This window comes from Echiichthys vipera (assembly GCF_963691815.1).
Source record: "Echiichthys vipera genome assembly, chromosome: 20".
In the NCBI taxonomy this organism is placed as follows: domain Eukaryota; kingdom Metazoa; phylum Chordata; class Actinopteri; order Perciformes; family Trachinidae; genus Echiichthys; species Echiichthys vipera.
The window spans coordinates 4,002,174-4,026,630 of NC_139845.1; the positions used below are offsets into that span (position 1 = coordinate 4,002,174).

Below are 24,457 nucleotides of genomic sequence, written 5' to 3' on the forward strand. Positions count from 1 at the left end.
ACGTCTTTTAAATAAAAAAAGATTTATTTGTTGAATTGCGTTGACTCATTTATACATTTACATTTAGTTATCGACTTGTTTATTTACTTCATAGCCATGTTTATCTATTTATGTATATGTTTATTTTTTAATATTGACTTAAATGGCATTCCATAGAGTTCAACATCAATGTACGTGAGATATGGGTTATTTTCTTGATACGCAGGAGGCAACGCGGTGTGGTGATAGAACTATTCTTCAGATCATGTGACGACTGTGTTTGTAGCTTTGCATGTGTCTTCATCGGCTCCCGGTGGTGCAGGAGGCACTGCTGCGGTTGTGGCTGCGGCTGAGCTGAGGGAAGTGTACCGTGGGTGTTCTGGACGTGGGACCGTAGAGGCCGAGATTCCTGGCCGCCGCCGATTTCCTGGGCTGCTTCACGCTGGGGAACGGGGAGAAGACCTGCTGTTTGGGAGTGGAGGTGGAGGCGGAGAGCACCGGGGTTGACGGGGAGGCGGATAGATGGGATCTGGACGATGAGGAGACGGAGGAAAGCGAGGGAGTGGAGGGGGAGGAGGTTTTGTAAAAAGCAGAGGGGGAGGCCAGAGGGACGAAGCCGTTGGCTGAAGGGGGCGATGACGGGAGGCGGGGTGTGGAGCTTGGCGTCGGGGTGGAGGGTGGCGTAGGAGAGGACGAGCAGGACGGGCCGAGAGACGCCGACGGACTCGGGGTGGAGGGAAAGTGTCTCTCGGAGGCGGTGCTTCTTTCTGAACCTGAGGACTCTTTGTGTCTGTTTGAGGGCGGCGGAGGAGGGAGAAGAGGGACCTGGGGTGCAGGTTTGGACTCTGGTGGTACGGGTTTTGTATCAGGGGTCAGATTTGATTCTACCTCTAGATCCAGGGAGTCCAGCTGCACCACCACCTCTGCAACTGCTGCTTTCCCGGTCTCGTCTGCCTCCTGAGGAGCCTCTTCACACGCTGACGCTGTATCAGGAGACGGAGAGTCGCCGCTCCCCTCGTTCTGCACCTCATCATCTCTCTGCTCTTCACCCTCAAATCTCACTGATCCTCTTTCTTCTTCCTCCTCGTCCTCCTCCTCCTCATCATCATCATCTTCCTCCTCCCTTTCCTCTGAATCTCCAAACCCCAGCTGTGCTCGGGCCCTGGCTATATTCCTTCGGTGCACCCGGACATGTGCGCGCCAGGGCGACCCCGCGCCTCCTCCGGAGCTCCCCGGGGATCCGGTGCTGTTGGAGAGCTGCGAGGCACAGCGCTGCCTGGCCGGGGAGCCCTGACTCTGGGACAGGGAAGCGGGTCGGGAGCCCGGCAGTGTGGATGCGCTTGTGGACGTAGGTCTGGAGCTCCAGGGATCTCCGCGGGGTCTCCGACCCAGGAGGAGGTGGTTGATTACCGAGCTGGAGGAGTTGAGTTGGGAGGGGAGGACCCGGGTGGCGGGGCACTTGTCTGAGGGGGGTGAAAGGTGAGACACAGACACGTTAACAGAGGCAGTGTCTTCCTGTATGTTACATTTAATCCAACTTCACACTGCCTATACCAACATTTCATGAGTTTGTGCATGAAAACAGCGTAATAATGATAAAACAATCATAATAATAATGAAAAATTGATCAGATTCAATCGTTTAAAGAATCAGTTTTAGCATAAAAACTTGCCATTTTTCTTTACCAATTATTTTAATAATCAATCTGTTATTTTATGAAATCAAATCGGTTGACAAAGGTCTGTCCAAAGTTACCAAAGTAATGTAATTTGTCTAACTTAAAAAACAAACCTGTTCAATTTAGAGTGATGCAACTGAAAACAATCACATTTAATTTTAACACATTTTAACCAGCAAATAAGATTATTTTTAAATGTATCCAAACTACAAAGTTGCTGGCTTGCTTTTCTCTTTGTTAATTGATACATTAATTAATTGTCTCAGCATAATAGTCATCACACAGACGACTGTTCATGCAGATGCAACAGCTGAGTCACATTTAAAAATGGCTGTTCAGAGCGCCTCCATCGGACACCAGAGGGCGCCACAAGTCTCTGTCTGAAGCATTTATCGTCAGGCCTCTCAGTGCACATTAATTCCTCTCATATTATATAATATGTACATTAATAAACTGTATTTTGGCCTCATTTCCAATGACTAAATGTAAACATGTCTGTATAAAAGCTGATTACTGAGCTTTACAGTGTTTATATGATGAGTGTGGAAAGATGTTTGTGTCTTAAAAGGGGTAAAAAACATAAAATCTCACAATAATACTGTGACACAATCGTCACAAGTCATACGTGAGCATGAGATGGGAGGAAGTGGAGGTCGTTAACAAACGTTTGCGGTGAGAGTTTCGCCCCAAACCCAGAGAAAACATTCAGCGTCGGGCCGAAGAAACGTGAATCATTTGCTAAATCAAGTGTTATTGAAGCCATCTGTCACTTCTGGAGACGTTCTCATCTCGTGTTCATCACTTTTATACTTCCCCTCGTAAATGTGGGGCATTTTCTTTTTATTTATGAGGTATTTTTCATAGATACTACGTTATGAACTGTTGGTAGCTTGTGAATTTCCCCCCGGATCAATAAAAACGTATAATATACAGTCATAACATCATCATTTATTTGATTTAATAGAAGTTTAAAACTGCATAAAATGGAAATACTCAATCAAATACTGTCTGGTGTGCAGAAGTGACAGGTGTCTCCAAGTAAACATTTAGAATAAAGACGGTTTATTGACTAAAATTGAACATGTGCAACCTGCAGCAGGAACAGAACCATCACCAGCGGCCTCAGGCACAGACATCGACAGACAATTGACATTTTAATAAACAATATTAATTAAAAGACTGAAGAGTGTAGCGGACGTTTACAAAATGCTCTCACAATGCCAGTCAGCGTCGACAGTACTACTCATTGATCTGAACCCTTTCATGTTCGAACTGCTCTGTTTGCTGTTGTTGCTCACAGGGAATCAAACATGTGTGCATCCTCCGGCATTTTGAGAGCATTATGTGACGCCGAGCTCGAACAAGCGAAATCTGATTCAGTCTGTTCGGAGTGTTCAGAGTTACACAACCTGGACAGGATTCAATGTTTTCGAGCCAGCGGTTCCCTCGCCAAATTTCCAATGTTTTTTGTTTTTTTCCTCCCGACAGGATTTAACCACGGTTCGGAAAGAGGAAACTCTCAACGGTTAAGCATGAGAGCGTCTCCGTGTGCGTTCATCTGGTCTTTACAGGTCTGCCTTAAGAAAGCCCGTCTTCAGGTTTCCCTTTTTGAATGATGAATACGGACCACAGACCGCCGCCGCAGCCGCCTGCTGCTGCTGCTGCCCTGTCTTTCACTACCTTAGCTTGTCTTTATTTTCTCTTCTCTTGGCTCTTTAATGACTATTTTAATGTTTTTTAAATGTGCATTTGTGGTGTTTTTTTGCACTTTGTCTTTGTTTTATGTAAAGCAATATAAGATACTTTAATCTTATCGCAACAGATGTTATTTTCTTCATTTATCCTAAAAATAAATCACTTGGAAATCTGCCTCGGGAACCCACAGGAGACATAACACCATCCACCTGAAATCATTCAAGTCCAAAAGCTTCATTAAAGACCCTTTAAATCAGCCCCAGAACACCCAGTTTGGTTGGACACCAGTACCGTCAGTTTGGTGGTGGGGACTGTCGCTGTGTGTGGGGGGAAGCTCCGGGAGAAGCCCCGCACTTGTGGCCACTTCAGGTCCAGGTCCTGCAGGTCACACATCATCATCACACATCTACCCAGGTACTGCAGCGCCTCATCGGTTTGTTTTTGTGGTTGTTATGTTCGGTTTTATTTACAGAGGGAGGAGCACTGCCCTTCCTGTATACTTGTACATTAAAGTGTAAACTTTAACCACCACCGTCAGCAAACAGTGAGCATTTACTGTATCATGTCTATTGCTAGGGTGTAAACGATAGGCCCCATTCACTAACATTTGCATAGAAATGTTGTCGCTTAGCCGCCGTGTGTATGTTATATAAGATGCATTTATGAGCAGAGTTATTACTGCACATTCTAAAGCAGAGGTTACGGAGTGATCTTAAATCCTGGCAGCCCATCACAGTCCTTTTGTTTTCACTGGAACCCCCGGAAAGCTTGCTGTGTTATGATGTAGTTAATGTGATGATGCCTAATTGTTTTTACATCATGAAACATTAAAATGTGAAGTAAAATAATGGAAATGAACATAAGTCGCCCCTGCAAAGCGACAGTTAATGACACTAAAGTTACTCCCTACTGCAATTAATGTAGTATAAAATAAAAATGACACAGTAAAAGTTAAATTATTATTATTACTCTCCCACCTGTGCGTATGTAGAGCTGCATAGCCTGCTGCTGCTGCCGCCGTTTGATGCGTGTGTATTGCTTTTTCAGGGCGTAGATGTCGGTGCTCATTCTCTCCATCATCATGCTGTTGATTGCTGCTTGATGCTCCGCCCTGGCACCTCCTCCTCCTCCTCCTCCTCCACCTCCACCACCACCACCTCCTGCCCCTCCGGCTCCCACAGCTCCTGGGCTCAGCTCTGCGATGTTCCCCTGCTCCCCTCGCTGGTCTGGAGGATGGAAGAAGAAGAAGAAACACTGATGTCATATGCGGGAAACTCTTTTTATACTTTTCTTATGAGCCCAACCTGAGTTCTACCGTATTTTTCTGTAGATAAGACGACCTTGATTATAAAGACAACCCTCCTTTTTAAGGGCGCACTCACACCGCGCCCCGTGCTTTAGGGTCCTTGTCCCCCCCTCCAGGCCCGTTTGTACTCACACTACCTGGGCCTCGGAGAATGCTTCTTGCTGCCTATACGTCATCACACCGTAACACGTCACACGCATTGATGACGTCATCGCGATGCGTGGCTTTGTTTACAAATCTTTCCGTAGACCTCTGAGTTTTTGTGCGTCTTGTCGACTGTTTTTGAATCTTTTCATCGACCAAATCTGCAGTAAACACTCCACCTCCGCATCACACCAACGTGAACCTTTCACCGCCATTGTTTTAAATGTCCGCGCATGGTCCCTCCTTCTTTTTTCTACGTCCCAACAGGCGCACAGGAAATGACCTCAGAACCGCCGTAGGCCTCGTGCTCGTACACGTGCGCACGCTCGTGCTCGTACATGTGCAAACGCGCTCTACAAAAGCCCACCTCTCTCAGACGGGCCGTGGACGGCCAGCTGGCCGCAGTTATGCGCGGAGCAGTTGCACTCACACTGGTCAAATGAACTAGGCTTTACCCGTAAAACCTGTTTTGGCTCGGTGCGGAAAAGGACCAAGAGATGCCTCCTTCGTCTAACTTCTCAGCTGTTTGACTCTTCTGCCTTAATCAGCATTATATTAAAATGGCGTCAGAACTCTTCCTCAGACTGCTGAGACACTTTTTTCAGGGCGATCACTGTGTCTCTCCATGTTTCAGGCCCCTGATATACTAAGCTAGTTGTCTCTGTAAACTGTGATGTGATTGACGGCTCGTTTCAGAGATTTGGCGCCCTCTGTTGTTGTGACTGTATACTGACACGTAAAACTCACACTTTAATAATAATAATTCATTTATTTTGTATAGCGCTTTTCAGAGACCTAAAGTCGCTTACAGAGTAGGACATATAATATACAGACGATAAACAACAGGAGACAAGGATGACAAGGATGACAGGGAAACAAGGCGAAGGGGGCATGGGGTAATGGTGATACAGACAAACAAGCAGAAACAGGTACAACAATAGAGGTGGGGGGGGGGGGCGGGGGGGGTCAGGGCGAGGGGCTGAATGGGTGACTCAGTGACTCTGTGTCTGGAGAAGCACTTACTTGACCGTTAAACTCTAGACCCCTAAATTATGACGATCGCCCTCTTTCAAGCAGATTTCCAGGAAAAAACACCGTCTTATATTCAGAATAATACGGTACTTACTGACACTTTCAGATTCAAAGATTACAATCAACGACTTTGGGGTAAAAAACGGAAGGAAACACAAATCACACCCAAAAATGCCCTTTTGGGATCTTTTTACGCTGCTTTTCTCCGTTTTAATCAAGATCAAATGACGACAAGAGACACAAAACTAAGTGCCAAATAAAAAAAGTGTCTTGATGCTATCGGAGAAAAAGATGACGACAGAAATTGAGGCGTCTATAGTGTATTTATTTTACATTTACTGTCGTCTCAGAATGACTGTAGCGAGGATTTATCTATGTTCGGCTGCTACACTCGTCACGCTTCCTCTTCAAACCGGGTCAAAGAAGTTGTGCTGAGATCTTCTTCTGAGGTTAAATGAAACACTTGTTTCTATCTGAAGTCTTTTCTTTAAATCTCCGTCTGGAGAGTGACGACTAATGCTTCAGGTCTTAAGCAATGTTTTTATCTAAATCCCTCTGGTCTGTGGAAAAGCCGCTGAAGGAGGAGGAAGTGGGGATTTGTCTGGAGGAAGCAGATCAGAGGACTTGGGAGTCAAATCGAGGGCAGAACACGAGGATTTTGGGCGCCGGTTGTTGTGCGGTTTCTGTGCTCTCTCTCTCTCTCCCTCTCCGCTCTGTAGTAATTGTAGCAATGTGGCTGCACTGACCTTTGAGATGTTTCTGGTATCTCTGCAGCTCGGGGGCCAACAGGCCGCCCAGGGGACCCAGGCAACCGAGCGCCGTCACCACAGAGTCTTCGTCGTCCATGTCGGCGTCGTCATCGCTCTCCCAGCCGCCCAAACCGCCGCTAGAGGATAAAACCATCATCAGGGAAGAATCACAAACCGTTAAGCACGTTACGCACATACAAGGAAGCTGCGTTGGTGATGATTTGGTGCATAATAAAAACAAACCTTCCACTGGATTTGACCGAGGTAGGGAACGGCGTGATGTTGTAGGTGTATTTCTCTCTCAGCTCAGCCAGTTGAGGGAAAGGAAACACAGCCATGGAGTAAACCTCCTGGAAAAATTAGGCGAGGCCGTTTAAAACACAACATCACTAAAAGAGGTTAAAGAGAAGAGGTGCGGGTGGTTTTCGTTTCGCCCCGGTACCTGCATGAGCTCAGGAGGATCGATGAGGTTACGCTCGAGCATCTCCTGAGTGAGGCAGCCCATCGTGCTGTAAAACTCATCGGCTGTGTGACAGTACTCGATCCTCCTGGACGGACACGGAGGGAGGAAGACGAGCAGCGCGTAAGAAGATATGACACAGAGTTAATTTGATCATATTCACCGGATTATTTGGGGTAATTCGACAGGGACAAACCACTGGATGTCTAAGGGGAAACAGACTTTAAGGTATTTCCAGTACATGCTGTTTCAGTATTAGCAGCAGCTGAAGTAGTGTAGACATTTAAGAATTACTTTAAATGTTATTAAAGATGTAGATTTATCACTAATCTGGGTTTTCAAACATTTGTACATGAAAATGATCAAAATTAAAGGTCCCGTACTGTAAAAAGTTAGATGTCTGTCTGTTTCTTAATTATAAAGCAGGTGGAGAGGCTATTTTAATACTTTAAAAGGTATGAAAACGCTCAATCCACAGAGAAATGCCACGAGTCAAATCCTTTTCTCCATGACGGTAAAACTCACTCTCCCAGTCTCTCCCAGATGGCAAGGGCGACCCGAAACAGCACCTCTGAACCCTCGAAGAAAACCGAGTCCCAGATCTTCAGCACGGTGGGCGCCGGCAGGCAGGTGGCGAACATGGTGAGGAACCACTGCATAGTGAACACGTTGGTCAACGGAGGCTCGTAGCTGCCTGAGAGAGAGCAGACGTGGTGGTGTTATTTGTATCCACTCGACCCAAATGAATCTCACATCATTGCAGACTCGAACGCTTCTGTACCTCCGGCTTCTTTGTTGGCGGCCTTCTGAAGGTGGTGCAGGTGCTGGGACAGTCTGGGCAGTTTTAGACGCAGCAGGTCTCTGAACACCGCCATGTCCACTGAGAGGAGGACACAGATTAAACAGATATGATGGTTTGATTCCCCATGACATGATAACCTAATGGTAATAAAGTGTAATTCCTTCTCCTGCTGCTGCAGAGGTTTGCTGTTATTTTCAATTCAATTCAATTCAATTCAATTCAATTCAATTCAATTCAAAAAACTTTATTTGTCCCCGGGGGGCAATTCAGGGAATTCAGCAGTATTAGTGGTTAAAAAAGACGTTTGAATGCCTTCACCGTGCTGCCCCGAGCTAATCACTGTTAGCCACGTCCGGCTGTTAGCATCTCTACCCGTTTTCTCACTTAATAGTTGTTACACGTAAAAAACGGTCTTGATTACTTATTTGATGTAAGTGACGAAAGGGACCCTCCGGGATTTCTCTGTTAACAGTTGTTAGAAGTAAAAAACAGTCTCGATTACTTATATTATGTATGAAAGTAAGACCATGGGATGATTTTCCCGCCGGAATAACACTTTAAATGCTTATCAACGTCCAAGAATATGAAAAAATGCCTGAAAAGAGACGTTCTTTGCACCTTTAACAGTCACAAGATCGTACTGCCCCGAGCTAATCAGTGTTAGCCACGTCCGGCTGTTAGCGACTCTCCTGGATTGCTCCGTTAATCGTTCATACACAAAAAAAACTGTCTCGATGGCTTATTTGATGTATAGTGCCGTAAAAGACCATGGGACAATTTTATGCTGGAATTACACTTGTACACCTCGGGTTGTTTAATTATGTCATTTTAATTTAATATAAATGTGTGAAGGTCTGCTTTGATAAAGTGACTTTTACCCGGTTAAGTAAAAATATATATAGATGACATGTTCTACTGAAAAAAGAGAACAAATGATGTGCTTTCTATACAAAATCATGGAGCCTGTAGTTGATTTCTGGGCTGAAGTTTTGACAGTATGTACCCCATGTTTTCTTTGTGTGTGTGTTTCTGCGTTTACCTGACAAAGCTCGCAGGTTGTTGGCAAAATAACTCTCAGGCAGCACTTTGTCAATCAGATAGATCATCACCTGAATATACAACAGTGTAAAAAAAGAGACGTTAAATCATTATTCAAAGGGCAGAAACACCACCAGGAAGTAACTGTGTGTGTGTGTGCGTGTGTGTGTGTGTGTGTGTGTGTGCGTGTGCCTTTAGTGCGTCGCTCTCGTGGCCCTCTGTCACTTCAAGTATGAGCGCAGCCAGTACGTTGAATCCTTGACAGTAGCCCACAGTTTTGTTCCAGCGGGCGTACGCCAGCAGCACCCTCTTCAGCACCACCCTGTCCTGCTCCCCCTCCTGGCCGCAGTAGGAGCTGCAGCCTGTCCTGTGCAGGTCCTAGACATTAGAACGACATACAGAATAGATTAGTTTATGATGAGTCAGTGCATTAACCGGATGGATCCATTATTATTTCATGCACTTAGGAGGGAGACGGTGAAGAGAGGTATAGAGCGTCAGACTTTGCCCCCGTTGAAGCAAACAGTCATTACTCGGTCGAACCTCTGAGTCACGCACGGTGAGCTGCAGTGTTCCCATGATGCAGTCATCCTGTTGACGCACAGTCATCAGCAAACATCCTCTACAGGGCGCTGCTCTTCCCCTTAACTGCAGGATCATGCTCATATACTCAGGAGGACAACATCAATGATGGCTATTCAACCTTGAAACATAATCTCTTATGTCCGTCTTTGATGCGAAGCTCACTGGTTCAACATGTTCCCGGTGTTGTTTGAAATCACTTGTGTCTTTAGCTGAAATCAAACCCTGTTATTATTGGACTTTGATGGCTAATATTTCTCTGGATGCCCCCAATATGTGACGTCTAACATGACACCCACACATTAGTTGTCTACTGACAACGGGAAAGGAGTCTATTGACTATTTGCAGCAGGTTATTCCTGCATGTGTCCATGTTTATTTGGGTGTAAAATGGTAGAATCATATGTTTTGGTGACCCTGAACAGTCTCTACATTACACTTCAAACCGTCTCTCTTCCTGTTTCTGTGTGTGTTTATTTACCTTGACGATTTGGATGCCGAGGGAGTCATCGTCAGGGTTACTGCGCTCGTTAAACGCGAAACGAAGCGTCTTCTCCCAGTCAATAGAGATACTGTGGAGGTACTGGTCTGCTAGCGTTAGCCAAACCTGCAGAAAGACAAAAAAACAGTCACATGTAGGCAAAAAAACACATTAATATCAGAATAATAGCAGCAGCTAAACTAAACTTGGAGGAGAAATATCAGGACAGATTCTCATTCTCTCTCCCTGCTGAGTTACATAAACAAATATTTAAACTTCCCTACTTTACCTTCCACAATATCCTCAGATTTATTTTCCCTCCGGCACCAAGAGGCCGCTTACTCACGATGATTCATTTTGTTTTATAAGAAGATTTCATTGTTAACCCCCCCCACCCCCCCCTGACAAAATGAAAGTAATCACCTCCCTTTCCCTCTCTCATCCCGGGAAATAACGGAGAGATGAATGCATTGAGATAAAGTGCCTCTACTTGTTGTTGTTCTTTTAGACAATGTTTGTTTCTCTCAAGACGGTAAATAAACTCAGCTTAAAGGTTGGAAATAATAAAGGAGACGCATCTCTTTTAATGGCACAACTGGGTCACCACTTCCACAGAAATAAAGGTCTTATTTATCAAAATGTCTCTTTATACGGGAGATATTTCTGCTGCACACAGAGTTCAGAGTTTATGCAGCTTGGGGAAAAGATATGTGCCAACAATGCCATACAGTATGTTATACTTAGGGTGCACTCACACTGTCCTTCCGCACAGGGCCAAAAACAGGTTTTACGGGTAAAGCCTAGTGCGTTTGACCAGTGTGAGTGCAACCGCTCCGCGCATAACTGCGGCCAGCTGGTCGTCCACGGTCTGTCTAAAAGAGGTGGGCTTGTAGAGCGCGTTTGCACATGTACGAGCACGAGCGAAGGAAGGACCATGCACGGACGTTTAACAACAACAACAATGGCGGTGAAAGGTTCACGTTGGTGTGATGCGGAGGTGGAGTGTTTACTGCAGATTTGGTCGATGAAAAGATTCAAAAACAGTCGACAAGACGCACAAAAACTCTGAGGTCTACGGAAAGATCTGGAAACAAAGCCACGCATCGCCATGACGTCATCAATGCGTGTGACGTGTTACGGCGTGATGACGTATAGGCAGCAAGAAGCATTCTCCGAGGCCCAGGTAGTGTGAGTACAAACGGGCCTGGAGGGGGGGACAAGGACCCTAAAGCACGGGGCACCGTATGGAAGGACAGTGTGAGTGCGCCCTTAGTGCAAGTTACATACCCTCTTCCTCCATTCCTTTGGTATCCCAGTAGGAAGCCTGGCCACTGCTTTAAGGGCGTCGTACCACTGTGGGGACAAAAACACACATCATTTATTTACCCTTTTAATTCACCAGCATGCCCCCACTGAGGCCAGTGTACTGTAACCCAGCAATACACCACCAGTACTTCATGTTTAATACCATGGGATTAACTGTTAAGGGAAAAAGAGGCCTTCAGTGCTTGAAAATTCAGCATAATCACATTAAAACACATGCAATCAGTGACGAACCGTGGCTTTGATCTTTTGAAAATAAGCCACAATTTAGTCAGTTGCTTAGAAAAGCATTAAAGATAATGTAGTTATCGTTCTTAAAGAGTGTGGTAACACAAATAAATACAACAAGATTAAGTTTAGCTGAAATTCCACATTCATTTCAATGGATCTTTGATTGCGTTTAAGATTGAATAAACTCAAAAATATCCACTAAACCCAAATGCATATTGGTGAAACATGAAAAAGTACACACAGAAAAGTGAAATATGACAAAACGATACAGTTTAATTTTATAAATAAACACATTCTGGTGGAAAACCTTGGTGTCCATGGGTGCTGTTCTCATCCTCTGTCACATGTTTGTGTATTTAAACACGTTTACAAACCAGGAAAGGGCAGGCAAAATGTTTTTACACATTGAATAATCGCATTACTCAAGAAATAGATTTTTAAAAACGCATCGTCTGTGTTGTAACAGCAAGCAAGCGTCCGACTCTGGCGTCCCGTCAGCGCTCTTTGTCCACACTGAACCTCTTAAATATGTACTAAAGGTGTGCGGCCTTTCTGACCCACAACCCGTTTGCAACAGGGTCAAAGTTCAAGGTGCAATGTGACGAGAACGTAGTGCGTCCCAATTGTATGTATACGGTACTGCATGCAACCGTACGGACCCAATTTGCTGCAGTAAAAAGAAAAAGCATGAGATTAGAAACTCGTCCGTTTGTCTCTTACCTGCTGGAATCCGTTCTTTCCCAGCGATGGTTCGATGGTAAACTTCAGCCTCGTATCGACTCCTACAAATAAACAAACAAACAAGACGCACCTGGTCACACTTGAGGTTGTCACAAGCATCAACGTGTTTTTGATTCTGCGTGTTTAAGACAATATGATCTCTGATAGTTATACATTCAACAGCACCGACCCAACACTGGTCCTGGGTCTTCCCCTAGGCCTCCTCCCAGCTGGACGTGCCTGGAACACCTCCCTAGGGAGGCGCCCAGGGTTCATCCTTACTAGATGATCCTGAACCACCTCAACTGGCTCCTTTCAACGCAAAGGAGCAGCGGCTCTACTCCGAGTTCCTCGTAGATGGATGAACTTCTCCCCCTAAGCGGCCGAAATGGACTTTATCTGTTTTGTATTTTATGATCGAGTGGCTTTGTTTTTTTTGTTTTTGTCTCTAGAGCAGGGGCGTCACACATACGGCCCGTGGGCCAGAACCGGCCCGCCAAAGGGTCAAATCCGGCCCAAGGGATGATTTTGCAAAGTTTAAAAATTAGCAACTGAACTGCAACTTTTCAATAAAAGTGCTGGAGCGGAGTTCATCTGCATCAGCCATGTGACGGTGTTCTGGGTGCAGACACCAATAATAAGCACGCAAGATCTATGATCTGGCCCAAAATCATACAACATACATTAAAACTGAAGGGGACTTGTACTTTACATGAGTATTTCTATCTTATTCTACTCTTATTCTACTCCACTACATTTATTGCACAACAAATATTGTACTTTTTACTCCACTACATTTATTTAACATAAGTTACTTTGCAGATTCACATTATTAATATACAAAATATGGTTTAAACAGTGAGTCTGAACACCAGAGTCTGCTCCTAATAGCTTTAATGCTATATTAAACCATGTAATGTTTTAATAAAATATATTATATACAAAATATAACATCTATCTAATACAATATGATGTTTTACGATATGTTAAACTACCCCAGAAGTAAAGTAGCCTGATTGAAATTGGCTCAACATTGACGCAAAATAGGTATAATACAATAGAATAATAAAATATATGTGATCATGAAACTGACCTTTTTTTAAAATAACTATAAATTACTTTTGCATTTTGTACTTTTGCTTGAGTGAGAGTTTAAATGCGGGACTTTCACTTGCAACAAAACATCTTAATGCTGCATTTAAGTAAAAGATCTGAGTAGTTCTTCCACCTCCAGCCTGCACACTTCTCCACAAAATACAGGTGCCACACTGACATTAAGTCAATTTTATGACATTATAACAATGTAAAACAAAGAGACCAACACGCCGAAGCCTCTGTGAGTGTGAGAGGAATGCATGTTCAGCATTTTTTTATCGCGATATTTAACGAGAAAGCACGAAACTACCGTGTTCTCGTTAAAACATCAGATTTGTGAACGGGGGCTGGTGAGAGACGCCTCGCGGAAGCGTCGCTGTCCATTTCCGCCCGGTGCTGAATCCGCGTTTCACTGGAGCATCGTGTAAAACCTCTCTGCACGCACACACGGACTCATCAGGCACAGTAGACTAAACCCCCCCGAAGACCGAACGGAAATGAAACTCTGATCTGAAGTTAAGAGGGAAGTCCTGACATGACAGGACGTGTCTCGGCTCGGAGCCAAACAGCCCCGACCGCGGCCATTTACCTCCCCGGAGAGCAGAGCCTCTCTGGAGGGGAACACTGTCCCTCACACTGCCGCCGATCGCACCGCAACTATACGCACCACATCCACGACAACACGAGTCCCTCACAAAACAAGACAAAATGTGTGTTTTGACCTGTTTGATCCGCCTCTGTGGTTACTTCCTGCGCCATTGTGCACCAGCGTCGCTTTATCCCGCGGAGCTTTGGGGAGAGGATTAACGCGGAAACACCCTCCTACTTCCCCGTCACAGATTGGACCAGCACAGCGGGTTGTTTAGCCACACACATGGGTGAGGTCCAGAGGCTGCAGACCAGCATCAGAGGGGATCATTTAATCTCTCCAGGGGTGAAGTTAATGGGAATTAAGCCAGCTGTACAGTAGAGGATGTAAAGAGACCACTGGCGTGCACAGGGTTGTTGAAAAACGCGTGCTAAAGTGCTCTCTAGGAGCCAAAACGTATTTTAAAGCGCCCTATATGAGCCTAAATTCATGCTAAAGTGCCCTCTAGGAGCCTAAACATGTGCTAAAGTGCCCTTTAGGAGCCAAAACTTATTTTAAAGCGCCCTATATGAGCCTAAATTCATGCTAAAGTGCCCTCTAGGAGCCTAAACATGTGCTAAAGTGCCCTCTTGGAGCCTAAACGTGTCCTAAGTGCCCTCTTGGAGCCTAAACGTGTGCTAAAGTTCCCTCTTGGAGCCTAAATGTGTGCTAAAGTGCCCTCTTGGAGCCTAAATGTGTGCTAAAGTGCCCTCTTGGAGCCTAAACGTGTGCTAAAGTTCCCTCTTGGAGCCTAAACGTGTGCTAAAGTTCTCTCTTGGAGCCTAAACGTGTGCTAAAGTGCCCTCTTGGAGCCTAAATGTGTGCTAAAGTGCCCTCTTGGAGCCTAAATGTGTGCTAAAGTTCCCTCTTGGAGCCTAAACGTGTGCTAAAGTGCCCTTTAGGAGCCTAAACCCGTGTTAAAGTGCCCTCTAGGAGTCTAAACATGTTTTATAGTGCCCTTCAGTAGCCTAAACTTGTTGTCAAGTGCCCTTTAGGAGTCTAAACCTGTTTTAAAGTGCCTTTTAGGAGCCTAAACGTGTGCTAAAGTGCCTTTAGTACCCTAAACGCGTTATAAAGTGCAAAATATACACTCACATCAAGAAATGAAAACACACACCAAACACAACTGCTGCTCCTTCATTTCAGCACCAGACTAACTGCTGAACATCTTTAAAGTCAGATTCCTGTGATAAATCTATTATTTGTCCCATTAATGACTCGTCAGTGTAAAGCAGATGTTCCAGATGCACGGAGACATCTGCGTGCTCCTGCTGACTTCATATCGAGTGCATCGACACATTTATCCTCAGTTATTTGGTTAGTGTGACGGATTATTATAGATTTATGAAACCAAACCTCACTATAGGCGTCGGTGATTTGATTTTGAACACACTGGCGCTCACACAGGGTACACGCAGTCAGATTGAATGCATTTTAAGACCTTTTTTAGACCCTTTCAAGACATTTTAGACCTCGTCGCCACTTTGAGTTCTTACCATTTACACTTTAACTTAACATTTAGCGCTGGATCAACGCAAAATAAGTCATATTACGTTAATATTGTACTATTTACTTCTACATCTATTTGATACTTTAGTTACTTTGCAGATGATGGTTTTAAAAATGTATAAGTTTGTGAAATACAACGGATGGAAATGAACAGTATACACAAGTTAATATAGAAAAAACATTTCTTATACTAATGTTCGAAAAGGAGAAGGACTTAGATTTCACTTATGGTCCTTCTGTGTGTGTGTGTGTGTGTGTGTGTGTGTGTGTGTGTGTGTGTGTGTGTGTGTGTGTGTGTGTGTGTGTGTGTGTGTGTGTGTGTGTGTGTGTGTGTGTGTGTGTGTGTGTGTGTGTGTGTGTGTGTGTGTGTGTGTGTGTGTGTGTGTGTGTGTGTGTGTGTGCATGCGTGCGTCAACTTCTAACTAAACACCTCAAACAACCACCCCAGTGCTCTTCTGTACAGTGATTGATTTATATTTGGACTTTAAATAAGTAGGTCAAATATATTCTGCTTTATCCTTCAGGCTGATCATTATAACAACCCAATTTACTTAAATATGAGTTGCAGCCTACACTGTAAATAAGACCATGTTTAAATGCAGTAAATAAAAGGGAAATAAGAGGATACAGACAACCAGTAAGCACAACTGTGTCGCTATAAAACCATTGGCTTACAAATAGTTGACCATACTGACCAGATTAATGTGTTGGCAATCATTCTGCACACTGACAAAACTGACTTCTGGGTAAAGTAAAATGCATTTAATTAACTTAAGTAATTTATTCAGTGGGAACTAGAATATTTTAAGTAAACATTTGAATATTCATAAATAAGTCATAAATTTGCTGAATAGAAGAGTACATTTTACATCTACGACTTAAATGATTTATAGTTACATTACCTTTAAAATACTATTTGCATTTTACTCTGAAAATCTGTTTATCATGGATCATGGAGTCATCTCTAGTAAATGTAACTTTGCTTTCTCATATTTGTGATAATTGTGACATTTCTCGGGAACGGAAGGTCGAATTTAACATCAGTCACTTTGCAGATTCACGTTATTAATATACAACTAAATCCTACAAGTTAGTTTTTTGCAGTGCATGTTTCCGCGCGGAGCCACGGCCTGTAATGGATGAGTGTGTCACCTGGCTCCAAGGTGCAGAGCAGCCGGGGCGCGCTCCTGGAAATCCCGTTCCGCTTCTTCAGGACGTTGCTGATAATGTTACCGACCCCTCCCGAGCCCTGCTGCCGCTGCTTAGCGCCCGCCCTCGGCCTCCTGCCGCCGGCGGGGAGCCGCTCCTGCCTCATCGGGAACCGAAGCGTCCGAGCCGCTCAACCATCGCTTTAATAATCCTCCCGGGTGTCCTGAGACCTCATCCCGACAGACAGACAGACACGCTCCTCTGATTTCAACTGAGACCTTTAAAAAAAGATGCGCTTTAACTGATCCCGTGCTTCAAATAGCGCGTTTCAAACGACGGAGCCTTCATTCATCATGCATCATCCATCATTCAGCGGTGCAGCAGGAAGCCTCGGTCAAGAGACGCGTAACATCTAAATAAAATATGATTTCAAATGTCAAAAATAGCCACAAAAGACGAGGAAGTAACGACGGCTCTGTGCCCGGTAGTGTTCTGCTGCAGCTGCTGCTCACCTCCTCCTCCTCATCATCATCATCCTCATCCTCCGGTTTGGCGTCACCAGGAGGAGGTGCAAGGATGGAGGGATGCGGTAGGATGGAGATGGAGATAGAGAGGGATGAGGTAATGGTGGAGGAGAGGAGAGGAGAGGAGGGGGGGGGGGCAGGGGTGGTGATGCTTAAACCTAAAGTAAGATGGAGGAAAAGACGCCCCCTTAAGAAGTCTGGAGTCCACTATAGGTGTCAAATTATGATTTTTAAGTGTGTGTTTATATTTATACACTGGAAGTAAAAAAAATAATAAGAGAGCAAAGTATTAATATGTGATTTATTCTGAAATATTGCTTTTAAATAACCAAGGCACTTCCACAAAGACTTTTATTTTGTTTAAAAAAAAGCAGTGAGCAAAATGAGTGATCACCTTCAGCTCCCTCACAGTTATTTGTCCTGTTTATCTGCAGCTCTCCTGGTTACTGTGCACGACGGCGAGCTGCTCTAAGGAGACTGACACCCTGAGACAGCAGGTGGTCCAGGTGGAGAACAAAGGGACGACCCTCTCAGCCATCAGAGAGAGGTCGGGCGTTCACACTCTGTGGGGACACAGATTCAAAAAGGCCGGTCGTCCACGTGAAACAAGAGCACGAGAGGACGGGATGATGTGATGACTCTCAATGGGGAATCGGTTCAACAATGCAGCTGGAGTTGCTCGCCAGTTTAGTGCTGAACAGGGAAAGGATCTGTCTCAGCACACAGCGTCTCGTGTTTCTGCCTTTTTTTTTGACTGAACGCCACCTCTGCAGTGACCGAACCTCTCATCAGCAGAAAGAATAAAAAGGCTAGACCTGTCTTTGCTGAGGAGCACGTTGTGTGGACAGAGGAGAACTGGTCCAGAGCGACTTCAGTGATGAGAGGACGTCCAGTTTATTTGGGTCTGATGGGAAACATCAGACGTCAGTTAAACTAGGAGCAGGAAGTGTCCTGGTTTGGGGGATGTTTTCTGCAGCAGGAGTTGGGCCTCTTGTACAGCTACATGGCAGGTGAATGCAAATGTTTACGTGAACCTCCTTCAGCAACACCTTCACTTCGATGATTCTTTCCATGAAAATTTGACCTTTGTAACGGTTTATAACTACAACGATTTATGAGCATCCGCACTGATTTTTAAAACAATATATTTATACTTATAGTTCTTGGTGTGGACGGCCATGGAGCCATGTTTCCAAACGTCTCTTAAATAGCAGATGAGTCCAACTGAAATGATTTTACAGGCTGTTCCATAGCAGAAGGGCTGGGATATGAAAATTAACCTTTGAGAGCTATTTTCATACTGCGTGTGATAAGACAGCCAGGGCAGGATATTATAGAGGGTGCAATCCTCCACATCTATAGTATTTTGCAAATGCATTGGCACTGAAATGTTGAAGGTTTACTCTGGATAATTAGCCGGTGACCATGTGTGGAGAACGTGACTGTATCAAACATCAAACTACAATAAATAATGTGTTGGTTTGTTTGGGTTAAATGGTAAATGGACTTGTAATTATATAGCGCCTTTCTAGTCTTCTGACTACTCAAGGCGCTTTCACAGTGTTTGTCACATTCACCCATTCACACACACATTCACACTGATGGCAGTGGACATCTACAGACCATCTAATCTAACCATTCACACCACATTCACACACCCATGCGCAGCACGGGGAGCAATTTGGGGTTCAGTGTCTTGCCCAAGGACACTTCGACATGTGGACTGGGGGAGATGGGGATTGAACTGCCAATCTCTCGAATGGAGGACGACCCACTCTTTCGCTGATCCACAGCCGCCCCTAAAGGGTGAAACAGCGCTAACACCGCGTGGTTTTACGCAGCACGGACTGGGGAACAAAGTCTGATCGGACTAAATAAACTGTTACTTTTTGAGACTATTTTGCTTCAACACACAACACGAACAGCTCTTGTAGCTGTGCCCTGCAATGTTCACTCAGAGACCAAAACAAGGCGTACAAAAGAGAGGAAAAGCAACAACCACAAATATATTTTTTAGGGATCGACGATGTGGACTTTTTTGGGCCCATACCGAGGTTTTGTTTTTATCAGCCTTAGCAGACTACCGATACGGACTGCCGACTTTCTTGAGCCGATACTACGTTTGCACCCTCAATTTACATCAGAAAAAATACACAATGATGATAACAAATGTTACTAGTCTCAATTTTTAAAAGATAGGGAACATATTGAACTTAAAAAAGGCGTCCCCAGCAACACAGAGCTGCCTGTGGACGCCTGTCTGTAAATAATGCCTGGGAAAAAATCTGCGAACGCAGCAGCTTGCATCGGCCGATACAGATACACCAAAAAAAACACAAATATCGTCCGATGATATCAGATGGGGGCGGCACGGTGGTAGGTAGGTTAGCACTGTCACCTCACAGCAAGAGGGTTCCTGGTTTGAATCTTAGCTGGGGCCCTTCTGTGTGGAGTTTGCATGTTGTCCCCGTGTCTGCGTGGGTTTTCTCCGGGTTCTCCGGTTTCCTCCCACAGTCCAAAGACGTGCAGGTGTTCGGTTCATTGATGACTCTAAATCACCCGTAGGTGTGAATGGTTGTCTGTCTCTGTTTGTCTCTATGTGTCCTGTGATAGACTGGCGTCCTGTCCAGGGTGGACCCCGCCTCACGCCCGATGTCAGCTGGGATCGGCTTGAGCCCCCCGCGACCCCGACATGGGCAAGAGGTTGAAGATGAATGAACGAATGAATGAATATTGGATGGCCGATGTATCCCTCTATCACTAATATTTATGACTCCATATTGTTGTAAACGTTATTGAAGGTATGAGCTGATATGCAAGTACAGAATGTGCAGTAAAGATGTTCATGACTCCCTTTGAATCAACTCCAAACCTCCAAGAGCACCTCCTTCTGAAAGTTAACATGCATCCTGTATTAAAGCAAAGGTAGAAGCGCTTTTTTTCCTTACGTCGTTTCTGCGAGACCGCCTGGAGGCACGCGGTGATGATGTCGTAGTTCTTCTGCAGCTTGTGGCAAAGCCGGTCCCTCCTCTTCAGCTGGCGGAGCAGCTTGGCCGACTGCAGGCCTGTGCGGTATTTGACCTCCTGGATGATTGAATGCAGCTCCACCGGGGCTGAAAGAGCAAAACAAAGATGGAAGTTTCATCAGGGTTGCAACAGCACTGATGATAATCAGGTTTTCCCGTTGTTGTTTCCTGCACGTTCGGATCAAACTCAAACGATAAATGTCTGAAACAAGTTGAATATAAGCTCCTTTCACCTCAGATGTTCTACAAAACCTTTAATGTTTATTCTTGTGTGTGTGTTTTGTGCTCTTTTAATGTATAATCTTGTTATAATGTCGGAGCTTTCTCACTATTTTATTATTTTATCTACCTGCCCGGGGACGACGGGAGGAAAAAACAGCAATTCTGCATAAAACCTGGTGCACACGTCTCTCCTTTAATAATAATATAATAAAACAAAACACATGAGCAAACAAAAACAATGCTATATTATTTAAAACTCAACAAATATAAGCAACTGATTACATGAGTCTCAGATAATATAATAACAATAATAACAATAATAATAACTGTGATTCCCACATTAACCCAGGAAGAGATTAGTGGAAAAGTGGAAAGACGTGTATTTATTTAAGTGTGTCTAAAATATTTTGTATTCTAAATAAAGCTATTTAATATAGTTTAAAATAACATGATGCCTGGACTCTAATGGATCACAAGATCTCATTCATCTGTTTTCCACGCTGCAGGCAAAGATGAAATGAAAACCAGGACACCGACCACACACACACACACACACACACACACACACGCACGCACGCACGCACGCACGCACGCACGCACGCCGGTTAATGGAGATTTAGGCTGGGAAAAAAATAGTTTATCGTATAACTGAAGGTGACACAGATCTGAGACCTAAAAAGATCTGTGTTTGTGTATTTATGTGTGTGCTTGTGCGTGTGTGTGTGTGTGTGTGTGTGTGTGTGTGTGTGTGTGTGTGCGTGTGTGTGTATATTTTAGAGGGGAACATATAGGGGACGGACCAGAAGTAGAGAGGGGAATGTGTTTCAATAAAGTTTACAAAAGAGCGAATAATAAATAAAACAGTCAACATGACAAGATGGAGGGCTCTGAAAGAACGGGTCCGCCTGCAGTTACCTCACACCGCCAAAGAGGGCGCTAGAAACAACGTATCTCAATTCTTATGGAGTACAACTTTAAATGCTTCCTTTTAGTACTTGATCAGTGATCTATGCACCTCAACAGAGGGGGAACAATAAAACAGGGCAGAATGGAGCAGTTTTACTTGTACCATCACCAACTTTGGACACTAGAAACACAGAAATAACCTTTCTAATGCGTAACAAAGTGAACTGAAGTGGACCGCTTGGTGTAAACGTGGCTTAAAACGAGCACCGTGCTTTGTTCTTATACCACATCGCTGACCGGTCATCACATTCAAACGTTTGCTGAAGGAGACCTAGACTCCCCCATTAATCCCTGAGTAAACTCATCAGAGGTAATCACATGTTTCTGCTGTTCTTAGAGGCGTTATCAGAGGGTTTCCTCTTCCTGAGCGGCAGCCCTCTGCATTGTTTAACTCCACCGAGCCTCACGTGTGTATAGAGGGCAAACACTGAGCTCACGGGCCTGGCTGTGTTTACTGTCGGATTCCACTTTAGTAGCGGAAACAATGGCAGCATTGGCGCTCACAGTAACATGCCTTTCGAGACTCTGAGGCGACGCGGTGTTGCACAGACTGAGGAGGAGTAAATGAGCTGTCAACACACTCATCAGCCTCCGTGTCTGAGTGTGTTTGTGAGGGTCTGCATTAGGAGTGACCCCGAATAGTCGACTATTTCGCTCCGAGGAGCCTGATTCGACTGCCAATCTCATAGTTGAATCGTCGCAAAATGTGGTTTTGAAACAATGGATTATTCCATTCTGGCTCTGGAGGTCGGGGGTATTATCTGATTTTACATATAGATGCTTGGTTTCTCCCAATAAACCATGATAAATAGCCTATTTGGGTATAAATATAGGCCTATTAATAAATACTGTTGCTAAAAAAGTGTGCTTTTTGATCTATAACCTTAGTGTGCAGGATTAACTCCCTCCACCTCGTAGACTAAGTTGTTCTTCTTGTATCTGGGCGTCAGAAAAACAACAGTCTGCTCCTTTTTCATCATCAGCATCATTTCATTTGAATATTTGCCCATTTGTTGTTTTTCATTACGCTCAATTGGACACAGTCTGACACAGCCCTGTGAAAGTGAAACTACAGTTCTGAATATATCCTCAGCTATTGGTTTAAATATCCAAAATAACACAATTATTGTCGTATAAACTAAAAGTTTATGTTGTACACCAATATCCAAATATCAGTCCTCAAAAAGAGGGCTAAATAGCTGCTTAATTTATGAACTGGAGAACTGCACAATCAGGCATTTGGAAACAACCAACGCCAAATGTACTTCTTTGTTAGTTTGTGGACAGAGTTTGGGTGTTTTCTACTCTTCATGCAGGCTGGAGGGTGTTGTACGCACTGTAAAGCCCTTTAAAGGCAACTTTGTGCTTTAAAATGAATAAAAAATTGACTTGGCCTCACCTTTCTGGGCCAAGTAGTTCATCTGATGCCTCCTGGTGTGCTTCTCCTGCAGCTCCTGGAGGAAGCTGGACCCGGAGTTACTGCGGCCCAGAAAGGCATCAGATCCGGACGCCTCGGTGGAGCTGTCCCAGCTGTCCAAATTCCTCCTGCTGCCTCCGCTGTACGTCTCGTAAAGCTCCACCAACAGACAGTCCACTATGGAAGATCTCAGGGATTTTACTCCATCTCCCTGGGACTCGGAGTCACTGTCACCGGCCGCGTTGGTCCTGTGAGTATGGCGAGAGGTTTAACATTTATTAGCTAGACGCGGTGTGTATTGCAGATATCTGTAATTCCGTTATTTCTGATCAAAAAGAACATTACTAGTACAAATTGCGTCACTTTTGCCATTCATGTGCGTTGGGCTTTCAATTCTAGATATTTACAATTACATTTTAGATATTATATTAGATTTTGGGGCGGCAGTAGCACAGTCCATAGGTGACTCGGCTGGGGTTACCGGTTCGAGTCCCTGTGTGGACCAGGAATGGAGTGTGGACTGGTGGATGGAGAGGTGCCAGTTCATCTCCTGGGCACTGTTGAGAAAGGCACATCCCCCAACTGCTCGGGGCGCTGATCCATTGGCAGCCCCCTCACTCTGACATCTTTCCATTAATTGCATGTATACAGGTCCTGTTTGTGCATGTGTGTGTGTGTGTGTGTGTGTGTGTGTGTGTGTGTGTGTGTGTGTGTGTGTGTGTGTGTGTGTGTGTAACATGAACAATATAATAACAGAGTGAAAAAATTTAATTTCCCCTAGAATTAACATTCTGGATATCTGTAATGTCATTGTTATGAGGAAATCTCCCATTTCAGATGATCTACAATCCAATTGTTATCAGTCATACTTTTAAATTTTGATAACACAGATGAAAAAAACATTACAAATATCCATAATATAATTTTGAGTATCTAAAATTTCTATTGACTAGTAAAAAGGTTCATTACAGACATGTACCACTGCAATTTCACTAGTAAACATTACATTACATATATCCAGAATGCTCATTAAAGATGCAAAATGCAATTGTGGATATCTACAATTGAAAGCCCAATACACACATGCATGATAAAAGTGACGTCAGTGTTGTGATGACTGAACTGACAACTGCAGAGAGGAAGTACGTCATTGTGGAGATCTTTAAAATAAGAAAACATAAAACTTTATTAATCCAGGAGGACATTTTTTTTCCAGATTGCTACAAAATTGTACTATTAATTACAAAAAAATATAAGATTTAAAAAAATGACATGACTTATGACAAAATAAGATAACAAAAGAGCATCAATTAGGTGAAATATTTAAAAAATATATTATTTTTTTTAACTTTAACTATCATTCTCACTGGTAATAATTTAGTTTTGACTAGGATGTATATCTAAAATGCATTTGCAGGTAGAATAGTGATTATATTAAATGTTAAAAACAGCTTGCCATATGTGAGTGGCCGTCGGCGGCTGCGGCGGAGCTCCGGGGACCTGCTCTCCCGGAGGTGATGATGTGTCAGTCGGTGACTCGGCGCCGGGGCTCGTCCACTGCTGGAAGCCGGAGAAATCATCCAGGAGGGAGGCGGCGGAGTTGACAAAAACGCCGCTCTCTTCCTCGGAGCACACGCCGCCTGTGTCGCATATGTCAACTTCCAAAAGTTCCTTTCCGTTTAATTTCACCTCCGACGCCAT

At 44.3% G+C, this 24,457-nt stretch overlaps 1 protein-coding gene across 1 annotated transcript; it reads right to left on the bottom strand.

Annotated features, from left to right (window-relative positions):
* Window positions 1–279: 279 nt before the first annotated feature.
* Window positions 280–24,457, bottom strand: tbc1d30 (TBC1 domain family, member 30; the record flags this gene model as incomplete). The annotated part of the gene is made up of 15 exons (XM_083935612.1): window positions 280–1,442; window positions 4,330–4,578; window positions 6,581–6,720; window positions 6,827–6,933; window positions 7,026–7,131; window positions 7,569–7,737; window positions 7,825–7,923; window positions 8,885–8,954; window positions 9,076–9,261; window positions 9,947–10,072; window positions 11,234–11,299; window positions 12,221–12,282; window positions 20,074–20,238; window positions 22,739–23,004; window positions 24,213–24,457. The coding sequence occupies 15 exons, from the start codon at window positions 24,455–24,457 to the stop codon at window positions 280–282; spliced, it is 3,219 nt and encodes a 1,072-aa protein (XP_083791738.1).